The 19183-nt window shown below is 49.4% G+C and overlaps 2 protein-coding genes across 3 annotated transcripts in view; one reads left to right on the top strand and one right to left on the bottom strand.

The window, feature by feature from the left end:
* Positions 1 to 14935, top strand: part of USP35 (ubiquitin specific peptidase 35) — a 79207-nt gene extending 64272 nt beyond the window's left edge. For both annotated transcript variants that reach the window (XM_072794793.1, XM_072794792.1), the window contains exons 8-11: positions 10006 to 10099; positions 11014 to 11120; positions 11656 to 12919; positions 13784 to 14935. In XM_072794793.1, the coding sequence (XP_072650894.1) occupies positions 10006 to 10099; positions 11014 to 11120; positions 11656 to 12919; positions 13784 to 13951 (1633 nt within the window). In that variant the 3' untranslated portion in view covers positions 13952 to 14935. The remainder of the gene's footprint in view (positions 1 to 10005; positions 10100 to 11013; positions 11121 to 11655; positions 12920 to 13783) is intronic.
* A 772-nt stretch (positions 14936 to 15707) lies between these two features.
* The window catches only part of GAB2 (GRB2 associated binding protein 2), a 192414-nt gene continuing 188938 nt past the window's right edge, over positions 15708 to 19183 (bottom strand). Inside the window, exon 10 of the mRNA XM_072794795.1 lies at positions 15708 to 18878. Within this exon, the coding sequence (XP_072650896.1) occupies positions 18735 to 18878 (144 nt within the window). The 3' untranslated portion in view covers positions 15708 to 18734. The remainder of the gene's footprint in view (positions 18879 to 19183) is intronic.

Below are 19183 nucleotides of genomic sequence, written 5' to 3' on the forward strand. Positions count from 1 at the left end.
AAACTGGGGTGCTCTCTAGCCCCTCCATCTGGAAAGAGTTCCAGCAGCTCCCCTCTCTATTTGGCAGGGTTCTGGGGCTGGTTCCTTTATATTCTAGTTGCTTTTTTCCCCCCCTGTATCTCAGGGCAGACAAGTCTCCTCCCCACTGCAGCTCGCAGTGTTGGTGGTGGTGGGGTTTCAAACCCTGGTTTCTGTGTCTCTAACATCCGTGGTATTCTCTGTGTGGTCTCTCTGTTGTGCAGAAGCTGTTCAGCCAGCCTGTAGTTCTCCAGGAGGAATTGCTCTATAAATAGGCGTAGTTTGGGTGTGTCTGGAGAATGTGAGCGCTTGGTCTTCCTGCATCGCCGCCTTGGACCAGAACCTATCTTGTTTTCATTTGCATTTTTTGATGTCCTGTGATGTGGAATATCTTTTGATGTGCTTATTTGGCATCTGTATATCTTTGGTGAGGTGTCTGTTAAGATGTTTGGCTCTTTTTATTTTTCAAAGATTTTATTTATTTGAGAGAGAGAGAGAGAACATGAGCATGAGTAGGGAGAGGGGCTGAGGGAGAAACAGGCTCCCCACTGAGCAGGGAGCCCAACGCGGGGCTCAATCCCAGGAACCCAGGGATCATGACCTGAGCGAAGGCAGATGCCTAACTGACAGAACCACATAGGGGCTCCTGTTTGGCCCTTTTAAAAATGGAATTAAAATTAACATACAATATTATGTCTCAGGTGTACAACACAGTGACCCAACATTCGTGTACATTGGGAAATGATCACTACAAGAAATCTAGGTACCATCTGTCACTTCACAGTGTTAATACGAAATTACTGACTAGACTCCCCAGGCTCATGACTTATGTTTAACTGGAGGTTTGTACTTCTTAATTCCCTTCACCATTTCGCCCCTACCAACACTCTGACTGGCAACCATCAGTCTGTCTCTGTATCCTGTGGGTCTTGTTTTGTTTTGCTTTTTGGATTCCACATAGAAGTGAAATCGTGGTGTATTTGTTCTTTCTGTCCTATTTCCCTTAGCTTTAATACCCTTAAGGTCCAGCCATGTCAGAAAGGCGTGATTTTGTTTTTCTACTTTATTTAAAAAAAAAAAAAGATTTATTTACTTATTTGAGTGGGGTGGCTGAGGGAGAAGGAAAGCTTCTCAAACAAACTCCTTGCAGAGCATGGAGCCAGTGTGGGGCTTGATCTCATGAATCTGAGATCATAAGCTGAGCTGAAATCAAGTCAGATGCTTAACTGATGGAGCCACCCAGGTGCCTCTATTTTTTAAACTTGTTTTATTTTATTATTTTGTTTTAATGATTGAGTAGTGTTCCATGTGTGCATGCTACCTCTGGCTACACACACACACACACACACACACACACCTTTTTTTTATCCATTCATCTGTTTTTGGACACTTGGGTCGTTTCTATATCTTGACTATTGTGGAAAAAATGCTGCAACTGGGGATCCCTGGGTGGCTCAAGGGTTTAGCGCCTGCCTTCGGCCCAGGGCATGATCCTGGAGACCCAGGATCAAGTCCCGCGTCGGCCTCCCTGCATGGAGCCTGCTTCTCCCTCTGCCTGTGTCTCTGCCTCTCTCTCTGTGTCTCTCATGAATAGATAAATAAAATCTTTAAAAAAAAAATGTTGCAACTAACATGGGGTGCATTTGACTTTTTAAATTAGTGTTTTTGTTTTCTTCAGATAGATACCAAGTAGTGGAATTGCTGGATCATTTAATAATTCTATTTTTAACTTTTTGAGGAACCTCCATATTGTTTTCCACAGTGGCAGCACTAGTTTACATCCCCAACAACAATGCATGAAGGTTCCCTTTTCTCCTGCATCCTTGCCAGTACTTTTATCTCTTGTCTTTTTTATTTTGGCCATTCTGACAGGTATAAAGTTCTCATTGTGCTCTTCTTCATTTGCATTTCCCTGATGATGAGTGATGTTGAGCACCTTTTTTAGGTACCTGTTGGCCATTTGTATGTCTTCTGTGAAACAATGTCTGTTCACATCCTCTGTTCATGTTTTAGTTGGATTTTTTAAATATTGAGTCATGAGTTCTTTATATCAGATCTATCATAAATTTCTTCTGTCTAGTAGGTTGCCTTTTCATATTTTGATGATTTCCTTTACAGATGGTTAGCTTGATGTAATATTTTTTGCTTCTGTTTCCCTTACCTCTTGAGTCAGCTCCAAAAAATTATCATCAAGACAGGTATCAAGGAGTTTTATCACCTGTGTTTTCTTCTTCCAACTCCATTGGAGTTTTATGGCTTCCAATATTATATGCAAGTATTTAATCCACTTTGAGTTGGTTTTTGTATAAGGTCTAGTTTCATTCTTTTGCTTGTAGCTGCCCATTTTTCCCAGGGCCATTTATTGAAGAGACTGTTCTTTCCTCATTGTATATTCTGGCTCCTTTGTCATACATTAATTGACTGTATATATGTGGGTTTATTTCTGGGCTCTTAATTAAGTTACATTGATCTATGTGTCTGTTTTAATGCCAATACCCTACTGCTTTGATTACTATAGCTTTATAGTATAGTTTGAAATCCCAAGCATGCTACCTTTGGCTTTTTTTTTTTTTTTTCCTCAAGATTGTTTTGGCTATTCAGGGTCTTTTGTAGTTTCATGCAGATATTACTATTTGTTCTAGTTCTGGAATTTTTATAGAGATTTCATTGAATCTATAGATTGCTTTGGGTAGTATCTAGGAAATTTTAACAGTATTCTTCCAATCCATGAGCACTGGATATCTTTCCATTTATTTGTGTCTTCTGTTTTTCATCAGTGTCCTATAGCTTTTAGGATACAGGTTTTTTACCTCCTTGGTTGAATTTATTCCTAGGTATTATATATTTTTTGATACACGTTTTAAAAAAGATTTTATTTATTTGAGAGACAGAGCGCATGCATGTGCATGAATGAAGGAAGGCACTGAGGTAGAGAATATCCAAGTAGATTCCTGCTTAGTACAGAGCCTGGTGCAGGACTTGATCTCACAACCCATGAGGTCAGGACCTGAGCCGAAACCAAGAGTTGGTCACTTATTCAGCTAAGCCATCCAGGCACCCCCTTTTTGATACACTTATAAATGGGATTATTTTCTTGATGCTTCTTTTTGACATTTGTGTTTAGAAACGTGGTACATTTCTGTATTTTAATTTTTTGCGTAGCTTTACTGAATTGATGTATTCTAACAGTTTTTGGTGGAGTTGCTAGAGTTTTTTATATGTAGTATCACATCCTCTGCAAATGACAGCTTTACTTCTTTCCAATTTGTATGCTTTTTGTTTGTTTTCCTGTCTAGTTGCTGTGCCAGGACTTCTAGTATTGTGTTGAGTAAAAGTGGGGATTTTGAGTATCCTTGTCTTGTTTCCTAGAGGAAAAACTTTAAGCATTTCACCACTGAGTATGATGTTAGCTATGGGTTTGTCATATGTGGTCTTTATTATGTTGAGATTTTTTTCATAAATGGATATTGAATTTTGTCAAAATCTTTTTCAGTGTTGAGATTATCATCTGAAATTTACATTTAGTTAGAATGATGTATCATTTTAATGGATCATGTATCCTGGAATCTCTGGAATAAACCCCACTTGGCCATGGTATATGATCCTTTCAATGCATTGTTGAACTCAGTTTGCTAATGTTTTGTTGAGAAATTTTGCATCTGTATTCATCAGGAATATTGGCCTATAACTTTCTTTTTTGTGCGTGGTGGTGGTCTTTTCTGGTTTTGGTATCAGCGTAATGCTGGCTTCATAAAATGAATTTGGAAGCTTTCCCTCCTCTTCAGTTTTTTTGGAAGAACTTGAAAAGGCTAGAATTTTCATATTCTCTTGAGTTTTTGGTGGAATTCACCAATGAAGGTCTGGTCCTGGACTTCAGTTTTTTGGGACTTTTTTGATTACTGATTCCGTCTCCTTATTCTAGTCATCAGTATATTTAGATTTTCTTTTCTTCATGATTCCATCTAGGAATAGTGTAAATTTCTAGGAATTTATCCATTTCTTTTGGGTTGCCCAATTTGTTTTAATAGTTCATGGTAGTATCCTATGATCATTTGTATTTCTATCAATTGTAACTTTGTCATTTTTTATTTTATTTGAGCCCTCTTTTTCTTTTTCTTTTTTTTTTTTTTTTAGTGTAGCTAAAGGTTTGTCAGTTTTGTTTTCAAAGAACCAGCTCTGTTTCATTGATCATTTCTGTTGCACTTTAAGTTTCTATTTCATTTATTTATGTACTGATTTATATTATTTTCTTTTTTTAAAAACTGTGGGCTTTTTTCTTTTTCTAGGTCCTTAAGGTGTTAAGTTAAATGGTTTGAGATTTATTTCTATTTATTTCTTGAGGTAGTAGGCCTGTATTGCTCTGAGCGTCCCCCTTAGAACTTATTTTGCTACATCTCCTTGATTTTGGTGTGTTGTATTTGTTTTAATTTATCTCTAGGTTTTTTTTTTTAAGATTTTATTTATTCATGAGAGACACAGAAAGAGAGAGGCAGAGATATAGGCAGAGGGAGAAGCAGGCTCCATGCAGGGAGCCTGATATGGGACTTGATCCTGGGTCTCCAGGATCACGCCCTGAGCCAAAGGCATATTCTCAACCACTGAGCCACCCAGGCGTCCCTATCTCTAGGTATTTTTTAAATTTCTTCTTTGATTTCTTCTATGATGTAGTAGTTGTTTGGTTTTAATACATTGTTTAATCTCCACATATTTGTGGTTTTCCCATTTTCCTTCTTGTAAATGATTTCTGGCTTTATACCATTGTGGTTTGGAGATGATGCTTGATATGCTTTCAGTCTTCCTGAATTTATTGAGACTTCTTTTATGGCCTAAAGTGTGATAGATCCTGCAGATATTATATTACCATGTGCATTTGAGAAGAATATATATTCTTCTGTTTTTTGGATGGAATATTCTGTATTTATCTGTTAAATTCATCTGGTCTAATGCATTGTTGAAGGCTGATGTTTCCTTATTGATCTTCTGTCTGGATGATTGATCCATTGATGTAAGTAAAGTGCTAAAATCCCTTACTATTGTTTTCATTTTCTCTCATTAAGTGTGTTAATATTTGCTTTATATATTCTGGCGCTCCTATTTTAGGTGCATAGATATCTATAAATATTACATCTTCTTACTGGATCAACTGTTCTATCACTATGTAGTGCCCTTCTTTGTCTTTTTTCTTTTTTTAAAAAATTTTATGTATTTATTCATGAGAGACAGAGAGGCAGAGGCAGAAGGAGAAGCAGGCTTGATGCGGGGAGCCTGATGTGGTGGACTTGATCCTGGGACTGTGGGATCACACCCTGAGCCAAAGGCAGATGCTCAACCACTGAGCCACCCACCCAGGCATCCATGTCTTTTATTATAGTTGTTATAAATTCCGCTTTGTTTGATGTGAGTACACTTTCACCAGCTTTCTTTTTATATACATTTGAATGGAATATGTTTTTTTTCTTTATGCTTTCACTTTTAGTCTGTATGTCTTTACTTCTAAAGTGAGTCTCTTGTAGGCAGTATATAGATGCGAATTGTTTTTTATCTGTTCAGCCACGCTTTTGATTGAAGAATTTAGTCCGTTTACATTTGAAGTAATTAAGAGGTATGTATTGCCATTTTGTTAATTGTTTTCTTTTTTTTAATTTTTTAAATATTTTGTTTATTGTTTATGAGAGACACATAGAGAGGGGCAGAGACACAGGTAGAACGAGAAGCAGGCTCCACGCAGGGAGCCCGATGTGGGACTCGATCCTGGGTCTCCAGGATCACGCCCTGGGCTGAAGGTGGGACTAAACCACTGAGCCACCCGGGCTGCCCTGTTAATTGTTTTCTGCCTGTGTGTGTAGTTCTTCTTTTTCTCTCTTCCTTTTGGTTTTATGACTTTTTAAAATAGTATGTTAGATTCCTGTCTCATTTTCTTTGGGTATTTACTCTAAGTTTTGGTTTGTGGTTACTGTGATATTTACAGACATTATTCTATTTATATAATAACAATTTTTAAAAGATTTTATTTATTCATGACAGAAAGAGAGAGAGGCAGAGACACAGGCAGAGGGAGAAGCAGGCTCCATGCAGGGGGCCTACGTGGGACTGGATCCTGGCTCTCCAAAATCACACCCCAGGCTGAAGGCGGCGCTAAATCGCTGGGCCACTGGGGCTGCCCATAACATTGTTTTTAAGTTGGTAGCAACTAATGGTTGAAGACATTTAAAGAGTACATTTTTACTCCCTCCCTAGTTTCATGTTTTTGCTTTTTGAGACTGAGCAAGCTAGAGGGCACGTGTGTGCAAACAAAGGTGGGGTGGAAAGGGAGAGGAAGAGGGTGAGAATATTCAGCTCTGTGACTTCTGCTTGGTACCTTCTTACCACCCTGTGTTTTTGTTGTTACTGAATTTCTCACTGTGTTCATCCAGTCGGCCTCCACCTGTCCTCCCCCAAGTTTGGTGAACGTCTTTATATTCGTTCATTTGAATTCTTTATCAGGTAGATTACTTATCTCCATATCTTTAAGGTCTTTTTCTGAGGTTTTGTCTTGTTCTTTTGTTTGGAGCACTGTTCTGTATCCTCATTTTGCTGGACTCTCTGTGTTTCTACGCATTAGGCAGAACAGCCACCTCTCTGTCTTTAAAGTGTGGCCTTTTGTAGATAGTGATTTCTTGTTCACCCTTGTCCTAGTTCTTAGTGTCTCTTGAACTTCTGTGATTTTTCTAAATAACCTGCTTTATTTTTTGTATGCCCCTATTGCTATGGCCCTACAGGAGCATGTGCCAAGATCTATCAGTGATCCAAGGGGATGGATCTCATTTAAAATAAAAATCTCATTTAAAATAACATTTTAATTTAAATAACTTTAAATAACATTTATAACTATGTGTATTTTGATTTTTTTTTCCTGGTTAAAGACTTTTTAAGCTTCTATAAAAGATAAAAAAGAGCTACTAGGAAAGATGTCAGGGACCCCATCCAGTCATGAAGCATAGTCAAGGAAGGTTTTCTGGAAGAAGTTTCAGATGATGGGAAACCAGACTCTCAGGCAATAGCTCTTCAAGTATGTGAATATATTTGGTCCTGTGTTGCTACAATAGTAATCCTTGCTGGCCTCTAGACTAGATCTGGAGGTGTCCCCTGGACAACAGTTTTAAAAATCAGGGTGCCAGACAAGTGTATATGCTCCTTTCTGGGAAGCTTCATCCAGCTGGAGTGAGGCAAAGGATGTGTGCCAGGATCCTGTCTCCTTGCTTCTGTTTCCTGAGAGTGCTTTCTTTAGCCTCTAGACAGGTGGGAAACCGGAAGCCTGTCCCTCAGGCTGGTGCTTTGGGCTAAGTATTTGGTCTTTTTCACAGGAAGAATTGGGTTGTGTTTCAGTCTGTTGTCTGTGCAGTGCACTGGAAGTGGTAGCCTGACAAGAGCTGTCTTTCTGTCTGTTACCTCTCTGTGGAGCTCACTAACACCAGCCCTCTCAGGCTGCCAGAGCCAATCACATCGAGGAGTATCTGCTGCATGAACCCACTTGCTTTAATTTAGCAAGGCAGCCAGGGAGTGTAGGGGGTGCGCTTGTGTGCCGACTTCAGAAAGACACCAGAAAAATGTCATGACTGCATATGCCCTTGGGCTTCAGCAGTGCAGTGGGAGAGTGTCTCATCTGTCTACACGTACCAGCTTTGGGAGGTAGGAGACTGTTGCAGCCACCCGCACTAGGAGATTTTAGTTAGGGAGCCAGAGAACTCCGTGAAGATACGTGCTTCTCTGTCTCCGCCAGGGTCAGAATGTTGCCACCACCTGTGCTCTCCGCAGCAAATGCCGTGATCCTGCTTGCTCCTCTCTGTCCTAGCTAGGTGGCGGAGGTGTGAGGACCTCCATCACCAGGGAGCTTCTCAGCTCTGCCCTGCTCCTGGTGTCTCCAGATCAGCAAATACATTTATCTGACCTACAGTTTAGGCACTTTGCAAACTGCTGTTTTTTCACTGGATCCCGAGCCAAGCCCTCCAAGAGGGGAAGCTCAGTTTATTAGAGTCCCTGGGGACCCCTGGTTTTCCCAGTCACATGTTCGAGGCTCATCTCTGTCCAGTGCAGATCCCAGGGTCTGGGGTGCCAGATGTGAGGCATCAACTCTTCCATCCCCTGGCAGAAGCCCCTGTCTAGTGAACCCCCTCCCTGCTGAGTGTCTTTGCCCTTGGGGTGGGGATTTTTGCCAGACCCTCTCTCTGCCCTTCCTAGCCATCTCTGGGTGGTCCTTCTATCCTTTGTTGTGGAAAAGCAGTTCATTTTTCAGGTCTTTTTCAGAGGGAACTGATCCATAGGTAGATTGGGTGTGTCGGGAGTTCTGGATCTTACTGTGCCACCAACCTGGATCCTCACTCCCCCTATATTTGGCTCATTTTAAAATTGATTGCTGGTTTTCTTATTGTTGAGTTTTAAGGATTCTTTGTATATCTTGGGTAACCTTCCTTTATGGATGGGGTCTTTTGCAAATATTTTCTCCTAGTCTCTGGCTTGTCTTTTAATTCTCTGGATATTTTATCTCCCAGAACAGAAGATTTTATTGTTAAGGAAACCCAGCTTATCAATTATTTTCACAGATTTTCTCTTTGGTGTTATATCTAAAAAGGTATCACCATACCAGAGGTCATTGAGGTTTTCTCCTGTGTTGCCTTCTGAAAATTTTATAATTCTACATTTTATATTTAGCTCTTTGATCCATTTTGAGTTAACTTTTTTGTGATGAGTGTGAGGTGTGTCTAGGTGTATGTGTTTTTAATGTGGATGTCCAAATGTTTCAGCACCATTTGTTGATGATACTCCATTGTTTTGCCTTTGCTCCTTTGTCAAAGGTCAGTTGACTATATTTTTGGGGTTGACTATTTCTGGGCTCTCTGTTATATTCTGTTGATCCACTTGACTCTTCTTTCACCAACACCATACTTAGACAGCTTTTTTAGAAAGTAACAGTGCAGGTACTCTTTGCCCTGGCTTATGGTGTGACCTCAAGTAGGTTTCTCATCTCTGAGCTTCAGGTCCAGGAAGGGGAGGTTGGAGCTAATCTCTAGCACTTCCTAACATGTGTGCTTCTCAGACCTGGTGAAGGACTAGTTTTTCCAGTTGATAGTCTGCTGCAGACTTAATTTTTGTGAAATACAGTCAAACGACTTATCAGAAGAATGACCAAGTGTTTATATGGTCATAGTGAGGTCAGATTGCTGTACATGTTCTTGACTGCTCACTCGTTCCTGAACCTAAACTTTGTGACAGATGGCTAGGTAGACCACATTTTGGTAATGCTGTTCTTCGCCGTGGGCTCAGGTTGGAAAGATGCCTGACTTGGCCCCGCAGAGCTGCTTGTGAGAACAGGAGCTAAGGTGAGGCCTGGGAAGAATTAGCTTGTTCCAAGCAACACGGGTGTCAGCAGGGTCTCCTTCCTGTCTCTCACAGGATCAGACCCCATTGCTGGGAGCCAGTCTGTCCCTGCCATGTCCTCTTTGTTCAGCACATTCTTCACATTGACCCCTGCCTCCCTCATTCAAAGGCAAGGGAACCACTCTGGGTTGACTGTAGGGCCATGGTGTGGGGGCCCTGAGAATAGACTTGGAGGGTCAAGGTTGGAGCAAGGCCTGCTGCTCCAAATGGGTCTCAACACCATTTCCCAGGGAAAGAAGAGATGGGTGTGAACGGCTGCAGTGGCTGGTGATGCTGATAGATGGGCGCGTGCCAGAGAGTTCCAGCCTTAAAACTTGGAGATTGTGGGACCTCAGCATGTTTGAATCTTTGAATCTTAGAGTCATGGGCTGTCTGAACTGGAACGAACTGCAGGGGTCACTTCATCGTCCAGGCTGGGTTCCCCTGTTCTTCCCTGGCCTCTGGCCCAGGCTTGAGCTTTAAGTGGCTGTTCTGCCTTTAGGCTGGATGCTCTCGTTGCCTGTGCTGTGGGTGAGTAAAGAGGCTCCTTGGATGCCCTTGGCTTACCCTGGATGCTTTTGCTTTATTTTGAAGCTTCAGACACTGTGTACTCCGATTGACTGAGAACAACTCACAGCCTCTTATGACCAAGCTGCAGTGGCTCTTTGCCTTCCTGGAGCATAGCCAGGTAAGTGCAAGGGAAGTTGGGGTCTGAGGACAGGAGGCTCTGGTCTGGCACCCTTCCATTCCCAGGGACCTGTCTGCATCTGGCTATAGGGCCCTCCTCCCTGGTGTAAGGAAGCTCCAAGTTGGGGCTGGCATGGGTTCATGGCTGATTTAGTGCCTTATGGGCTGGGAGAGGGTGTGCCTCCTTGAGTCCCCTCTGTGTCCTGATGCCCAGATCTCTCCCATCAGTGATTTACATCCTTGCATTGGGTGTTGCTTTGCTCATCTGCTGTCATTTTTGAGCACTTGCATTGCTCGGCACCCTGAGGGCTGTGTTTGTTTTGTTCACCGTCTCTGCCCTCATGGAACCTAAAACCCTTGGCCACCGAGTATTATGCAAGGCCCCATGGGGGCCACGGAGATGAGTAATAAGCAGTTCTTGCCTTCATGAAGCTCATAGTCTGGTGGGAAGGTGGATCTGCAGATAACAATTGTAATGCTTGAACAGAGGGAAATGCAGTGTTGTGTGAGTGCAGGGGAGGGGAAAGCTGATTATGATGGGGGTGGGAACACCTCATGGAACAGGTATCCATGCATCTGGGTCTTGAGTTCTTTAAGCTTTTGAGGAGGAAAGGTGTTCTAGGTAGAGGATATGGCAATGAAGAAGAGTCAGGAAAGAAATGGGAGGTGTGTTGGGGAAGAGCAGATTCTAGAGGATGGATTCATCTTCATGAACCTAATGCCAGGCTCATGGGCTACATGGACTTGGTGGGATAAGATGAGTCAGGGACAACTAGGAGGGTGAGGATGTTAGGGAAGACACTAGGAAGCGTGGGACAGACAGTCCCCAGGTACCCTCTGGCGTAGCATGCAGCAGAGCTGGTTAGTGAGTGGCCCTCTGCTCCTGACCCTGCCTCTCACCTGCCTTGGTTCTAGCGGCCTGCCATCTCTCCAGAAAACTTCCTTTCTGCATCCTGGACACCCTGGTTTAGCCCCGGCACCCAGCAGGACTGCTCAGAGTACCTGAAGTACCTGCTGGATCGGTAAGGGAGGTCAGACCCAGCTCTGTGGGGGGGCTTCAGAGCTGGACAGGGGCTCCTGTGGGAAAGCTCATCTCTCTGGCTGTATTGCCTCTCCCTGGAAAGCATTTGGGAAAGGCACGGAGATGTGTGTCATGAGGGGTAGGCTGGGGCTGCACGTGAGGGAAGCCCCGGAGATCCTGATCTGCGCCGTGACTGGGGAAGGGTTAGTGCATGTGTACCCATGTGCTGTGCTTACCTGAGTGTGCGTGTGTGCACGTTCAGCACAGCTCTGGGGGCACGTGCATGTAGATATGGCGCATCTTCACGTGGCAGGGTTGTGTGCCTGCACGAAGGTGGTATGTGGCACGTGTGTTTGGCTTGTGAGTGCATGTGCATGGACATCATTTTGTACATGTATGTGTAGACTGTATGCATACCCACACACACACACACGGGTGAATGTGTGGCCCCCAGATAAGATAGATGGCACCATCAGGCCCGAGCCCTGGGAATGGATCCGTGCATATGTGTGAAGGCCCTGTGCTCTCTGCTCCAGGCTACACGAAGAGGAGAAAACTGGGACAAGGATCTGCCAAAAGCTCAAGCAGTCCAGCTCACCCTCCCCTCCCGAGGAGCCCCCCAGCCCCAGTCCCACCTCTGTGGAGAAGATGTTCGGAGGCAAGATCGTGACTCGGATACGCTGTCTCCACTGCCTCAATGTCTCCTCCAGAGAGGAGGCCTTCACAGACCTGTCCCTTGCATTCCCCCCTACTGAGCGCTGTCGCCGCCGCCGCCTGGGCTCAGTGATGCTCCCTGCAGAGGATGTCGGGGTCCAGGACCCCCCGCCACCATCCCAAGCCCAGGTTCCAAGCAGGGTGGGTCCTCGGAGGCAAAGGAAACATTGTGTCACAGGGGATGCCCCTGCTACTGTCCTGGACATTGAAAGCCTGGGCCCCCAGGGACCTGGGACGCAGAGCAGTGGGGAGAAGGTGGAGAGGGAGGAGGAAGCACAGGAGGAGGAAAGGACCCGGGAGGAGGAGGAGGAGGAAGAGGAGAAGAAGGAAAAAGAGAAGGAGAAGGAGGAGGAGGAGGAGGAGGAAGAAAAGGCAGAGAAGGTGAAAGAGGTCGAGACCACGAAGGAGAAAGAAGAGGACAGCTCGGGGCCGGGGTCCCACCGGGGTGCCGCCCCCGCCGCAGAGGGCTCCCGCTCTGTCCTGGACCTGGTCAACTATTTCCTTTCCCCCGAGAGGCTGACGGCGGAGAACCGCTACTACTGCGAGCCCTGTGCCTCGCTGCAGGACGCCGAGAAGGCGGTGGAGCTGAGCCAGGGGCCACGCTACCTCATCCTGACCCTGCTGCGCTTCTCCTTCGACCTGCGCACCATGCGGCGCCGCAAGATCCTGGACGACGTCTCCATCCCCTTGCTGCTGCGCCTGCCGCTGGCGGGGGGCCGCGGCCAGGCCTACGACCTCTGCAGCGTGGTCGTGCACTCGGGAGTGTCCTCCGAGAGCGGCCACTACTACTGCTATGCCCGCGAGGGCGCCGCCCGCCCGGCCCCCTCTCTGGGCGCTGCCGACAGGCCCGAGCCCGAGAACCAGTGGTATCTGTTCAACGACACTCGGGTGTCCTTCTCCTCCTTCGAGTCTGTCAGCAACGTCACCTCCTTCTTCCCCAAGGACACGGCCTATGTGCTCTTTTACCGGCAGCGGCCTGGGGAGGCGCCCGAGGCTGAGCCCAGCTCCCCCAGAGGCCGGACGGAGCCCACCCTCCACAAAGACTTGATGGAGGCCATTTCCAAAGACAACATCCTGTACCTGCAGGTGAGCGGGGCCCCCCGGGCCCCCCGGGCCTCTGAGTGATCTCCCGGGGCGGGGCCGTCCAGGCCTGCGCAGCCGCCGGCTTAGCGCTGAGCTAGCAACTCTGTGTCTGTCTCCTCCTCGTTCTGCTACCCTTTCACTGGCCACTTCATGCTGGGACTGTTGGTGGACTAGACAGACGTAACCCTTACTTCAGAGGAACAGACGTTCCGTAATTACCAGTTGTTCATTAATACTTGTCCTGAGTGTGTGAAGGGGCACCATGGGGTTGGGTGGTGAAGTCCGGGCTTCCAGCGGGACCCAGGGGCCCCCCTGCCCAGAACCTCCTCTCTGACCCGCAGCGTAGTCACACCAGGACCGTGGACAGCAGTGCCTGGAGTTGGCGTGTGTGTGGGGACACCAGGCCTGCTTTTTCATTTCTGCTGGGCTGTCCAGGCAGAGGCGGGGCTGCGCATAAGGAGCCCCTGAGGCTGGCCTGAGGGGCAGTGAGCTGCACAGCCGTGTCAGGACACCAGAGTGGCCCCCGGGTGGTGTGGTGTGATCCTTGTAGTCCCTGCCCCTCCTGCTCCCTGGTGCCACGTCAGGCCCTTGTCAGTTATTCAGTCTTGCGAGGGGCTGGGAGTTTCTATGGGAAGAAGAATGGGCTTGAAGAGTAGATACGAGGTAGAAGGATGGATGCACCCCAGCCATCCTCCCACGGGCTGGCACACCCAGAGGGCAGAAGCTGTGGCTCCTCTGTGCCATGGGAGACGCTCAGAAATGCTGTGCTGGGTGGCACTGGGGTGGGGGTGGGGGCCAGCGAAGGGAAGACTCTGGTTTCAGAGCCTGAATTTTAAGCTTCCTTCCCCACCCACACGTGTGTTCCAGGAGCAGGAGAAGGAGGCACGAAGCAGGGCGGCCTACATCTCTGCACTCCCCGCATCCCCGCACTGGGGCAGGGGCTTCGATGAAGACAAGGATGAGGACGAAGGCTCTCCGGGCGGCTGCAATCCCGCAGGTGGCAACGGCGGGGACTTCCACAGACTGGTCTTCTAACATGGAGCCTGCCCCAGGCTGCTCCCACCCTTGGGGGTACCCCCGCCAGATGCAGGGGAGGCCCTAACCCTTTCCTTCTGGGGCCTCGGTGGGGACTGAGGCAGAGGCACTTTGCCCGGTGGGGTCTGAGGGGGACTGTGGAGGCAGGTCCAGCCCTGAAGACAGGCCTTTCCAAGGGCAGGATAGGTGGAGAGGAAGCTTCTGGGATGCCGGCCCTCAGCCTGAAGGGTGTGCAGAGACTCAGATTCAGAGGTGAGAGCCGAGCCAAGCCGCTGACACTGGGATCAGCCCCATTAAGATTTTACACCCAAGTGTCCTGGTCAACTTGAAGCAGCTTCCACGGACACACTCTGGGCCTTGTCCCCCGCGTTCCCCACTGGCTACCTGACGGGGCGGAACTCCACAGCTCTAGTGTTTTGCCATCAAGTAGCATTTCCCTCCTAGCTCCTTTCAGACAATCCTGTTGCTCTCTAGTAGAAAAAGCAGAGCAGGATCTGGGGCCTGTGTGTCAGACGTGTGGCCACCTTCTGGGCTCTCTGAGGGAGTTTCAGAGGTACCTGCACCCTCAGTACTTCGAGAGGAGAGTAGGTGGGAAGCCTGGCCGGGATCAGATACTGTCAATGCAGAGAGGGGAGGACAACCCCCCACACACCGCGGGAGACCCTTAATCCTCAAACCCCATCTCCCCTCGCCTGCCTCAGTGCCTGAGATGCCACCATTTGCACCCCCTTTCTGGTTAAGCTAGAGACTCCTTATTTTACTGCGAATATGTTTGTGTTTCTCATGAAGCCATTGTCCGTCCTGAGGAAAGCTGGCTGGCTCAGCTCCTCATCAGTTGGCATTAGAGCGGTGGCCCAGCGGCCGGTGGGGGTGGTTTGGTGAGGAGCAGATACTGACCTCATTGTGCCCTGACACTGCTGTACCCTTCTACGTGGAGAGAAGAGACTCAGGGTCTCAACCGGGAATAAAAATAGATTCTCCGAAGCCTTTAAAGAGGTCATTCTTCCTGCCTCAGTGGCTGTGAGGTCAGCCATGCCTTCTGTTTCTTGCCGTGTCTGGACAGTGAGGCGGGTACACCCCGTGTTAAAGGTGAGGACTGGGAGGACCCAGAGGGCAGAGCGCTCTCATCCTGAGAGGCAGGCGCCCAGGCTCAGGGCTGCCCGATGGGAGAGTGTCAGGGGGACTCCCCAGAACTGGATACCGGCGCTCCCACATTCCTTCTTCCTGCCCTGGGAGAACCTGGCCGGGGTGTGGCCCCTACTGGGACAGACTTGGGCAGGAAGCAACCCCGCCTGGGCGCCATCCCATGGCTGGAGCTTGTGAGGCACACAGGAGCCCTTTCCACCAAGCCTGTACATCTGGGGGAGCAAAGCAGGTGGGGGGCAGGCAGCAAGGCAGTGGTGTTGGGCCGGGGGCTGCAAGGGCTGCCGGCCCGGGCTGTAGGGGGAGGAGTTGGGTTTTGGCCCAACTGTCACAGACCCTGTCCAGCTCAGCTCTCTACACCCCTCGTGCCTTCTAAGATGAATGGGCAGAAGGTACAATTTCCACGTCCTATATCAGGAACACCAATCCCGAGGTAAGGGAGATCCACCCTTGCTCCCAGTGGGGAGAAGGGCCCGGTTACTTCCTATTAAAATGAAAGGACACAGCCTGGGGCCCTGCCGGAAGTGCGTGTTTAAGCCCACGTGAATGTGCAGGTGGGTTCCCCGCCCACCCCAGCCCCTTAGACGACACAGGCTCCAGCAGCCTTCTCTGGTCACTTCTAATGGACTTTATTGTTGTCCCGCTCCGACACCACAGTAAAAAGGGACCTGCAAGCTCCAGGCCTGTACCATGTGTCACCACAGCAAAAACAGGACCCACTGCAACACGTTCCCACCCCTACCCCAGACCTACTCACAGGATAAATACATGTTACAAATTTTTTTTTTAAAGAAAACAGAATAAATTAATAACTTAAGTGATTAGGCACCAACAGTGATTTGAAAAATTAAATGTCAATTTTAAATGGTATCACAGGGCGAGAACCTAAGACTGGGCTGCTGGCCCATTTTCTCCCCGACACATAGACAATTCTGTGCGAAAGGATGCTAGATTTCAAGACATGTATAACCAACACACAAGAATACACACCACCAACTATCACATGACAGCCTCTCAGGGGGGCCCCCCAGCGGGCAGGCAGAGACCTTGGAAAGTCCCACAATGTCGGCCCCGGCCCCGAGGAGGAGGGAGCTTCAGGGCTCAGGTGCCCGGGCCCCCCCCACAGGTTGCAGACGAAGTGCTAACTTGCCTCTGCCCTGTCTGCATCCAGAGCTCTTGTCAATGGGATGTGGGGGGTGGGGGAACCAGCCAGGGCTTGGGGCCAGCCCTTGTTCCACTCACTCCAGAATGGGAAGGGTTGTGCTTCTTGAAGAGTTTCAAAAAGTCAGGCTCGGGGAGGGGACTGGGTTAACTAATGCTCTGGGTGCTGCCCATCCCTGGTGAGCCAGACCCTCAGGAGAGAGGGACTTCTCCCGCCCACCAGCTCAGCCTCCGCACGGAGGCCAAGGTTGCAGAGCCTGCCGAACCCCCCTTTCACAGGTGTTGGCTCCTGCGGGCCCAGGCACCGTGAGTCCTCACAGGAGCCACGTCGGCTGGGAAGGCAGCCCTGGTCTGGGGTTTCTGCCCCTGCCAGGCCACCGGGGGGGGGGGGGGGGGGGGGACCTTGATCAGTTTTTAAAACTGACCTGACCACCGAGTAGTTTGAAGCCTGTGAGCCTGTCTCTACCTCTAATAGGCCAGTTTCCTCACACCTCCTTCCACCTCCACCCTAAGTGCTTGGGAGCTGCAGGAATCAAAAGCTGGAATGAGGCCTCCTTGGACATTAGATTTGAACACACTTTCTAAAGACTAACCAGTTTCATTCACCTTGTGGAACGTTCAGGAAGTGCAGATACTCTCGGGGTGTACTGGGGCTGGGGGTGGCACCAAAGCTTGGCCCCAGAGACCCTTCCAAGAGGGCCTTAAAGGGACAAGGTGTCGACCACTGCCCTCAGCCCCAGTCCTTCCTCCACTGGACCCCAGCCCGCTCTCCTTCCCTGGAAAACTACTCCATCTTCCTGCTTCTAAGGCCCATCTCAGCATCTCCTTTCCCCAGACCCCACCTTCCCCTGATCTGCACCAACTTCCTAAGCAGCCTCACTTCCGGTCTCTCTCAGCCATCACCAACATCCCATGCCCCTACCTTCTCAAGTGCACGGGCACACGGATTAATTACTAATTAATTTCCGTGTTCCCAGAACGGGGCCCCGGCAGCCATTAATAAATGCTCGCTGAGTTGAGCTCAACTGATTGAGAGAGGGCTACTGGCGAGAAAATCGTCTCTGCCAGAGTGCGGCTTCGGAGATGACATGGCCAGGTGTGTGCTCTGAGGAGCCCAAGGGACCTGTAGTCCCCTCCCTCAGACGTGCTGGGAAGGGTTTTTTTGGTTGAAGGGAGGTGGTCTGTTCACCCCAGGGTTGGATGAAACCTCTGCAACCCTGGAGGATTTGGGCAAAAACCATCAACATAAGAGATTCGGCTACCCCCCCCCCCCCAGTACAAAGTGCCTGGTGGGGGAGGGCGCAGCTGAGGTGATGACCCTGCCCCAGATCTGAGTCCAACCAGGGAGCAGCAGACGTAAGATGAGCTGGGAAAACACGGCGGGCTCCTGGGAGCACACTCTTCCTGGCAGAAGCCCTGGCCCTCCCCCAATTCCACTTGGCCGCACTGCTTTCCCCGCCATCCCTCACGCTCACAGCTCCTTCACTTTCCGCTCCAGCCTCCGGCCTGCAGCCCCAGGCGCCGCCAGGCTGCCTCCATGGTCTCTATCCTGCCTCCCGCCCATCGATTATCTGCCTGCCCCCCAACTGCCTGTCTCGCAGACACGCACTTCCCGCACCCTGCACCCTCCGCACCACAGCCCTACAACCCTCCAGTCCACGTGCACTGCCTGCCCTCGGCACCCACCTCCCGACTGCACCTACATCACCTAGCCCAGCCGCCTCTGGCGGGGTGCGCCCTGGAGGAGGGCCTGTATGCTCCATAGTTCTGGGGGCCCTGGTCACCCCCTGCTCCTGGTTTGTGGGTACCCATCCCCCTCCTGCTTCTTTCAACCTCCAACAGCTACACTGTGATGGGAGGGGGGAGCACTGCCCAGATCGCCCGCCTTGTGCACCTGGGACCTCTTTCCTGTGTCCCTCAAGACCATCGCTAACCTCAACTCCCATCTTCCAGGCCTTGCCTCTCCCCTACCAAGAATGCCAAGGAGGAATAAGTCCATGTCCACTTTGGTCTGCTGGTCCTGGGCTCCCTGGGTCAGCGAGACGACGTGGCATCTTCTGGGATTGAAGGAGAGGTAGCCCAGTAGCTGGAGGGAAGAGGGCTCGGGGGCCGTGACGGGATGTGAGGTGTGGAATCTGGCTCAGAACCCCAGCCCCTCTCCACGCCTAGTAGGTATTCTGGTCTAAAGGACAGGAAGAGGCTGAAGGATGCTTTTTGGCAATAGCTCTAACTAAGGTGGGTAGAGGCATGGCCATTACTGATAAAAATCAAAGGTGGGCCCGAGTGGGCAGAGGGAGTGCCTCAATCAGGCCCTCACCTCTCAGGAGAAGGGTTCAGGGTCCCTGACATCAAGTGCTTTGAAGGCCAGAGTGGCAGAGTAGAGGGCGCAACGGGAGGGGAGAAGGGGGCGGGTAGATGGGAGGAGCCAGCTTTGGAGATGCTGCCTCCGGGCCCCTCCCCAGGCTCAGGGGCCACTGAGTCACAGCTTAGCGCCCTTGGAAGGTTCCGAGGACTGCCGCACATCTGTCCACTCCTGCATGGTGTTCTGCAGGGCCTGCGTTTTCTCCTTGTCCACCTGAACGTAGTCCACCTTCTCATCGGAAGTGACAGATGACGTGGATGGCTGAGGACAGAATGAGGAGGTGGCTGTGAGTTATCAGTAAGGTGGGGGGCAGGTGTGGGGGCTCTTTCTGAGCTGCCTCAGGAGCCTGTGTCCTGTTTCTGAAAGTGGCTATTAAAGCCCAAACTGCATCATCTTCCTGGTTCTGCAACAGCCTGGGTCAACTCCTGAGTTCCCAGCTCCAAGGGGACCCAGGCCTTCATCTCTGCCTCCACCCACCTCCCTGTGAAGGATTTGCTGGGTGCCAACAAGTGCCAGTCAGAGGGGAGCACTCGCAGTGCCCCGCTGTCTAGACCGGCCCAAAGGCA

The sequence above is a fragment of the Canis lupus genome, chromosome 23 (assembly GCF_048164855.1).
Source record: "Canis lupus baileyi chromosome 23, mCanLup2.hap1, whole genome shotgun sequence".
In the NCBI taxonomy this organism is placed as follows: Eukaryota; Metazoa; Chordata; class Mammalia; order Carnivora; family Canidae; genus Canis; species Canis lupus.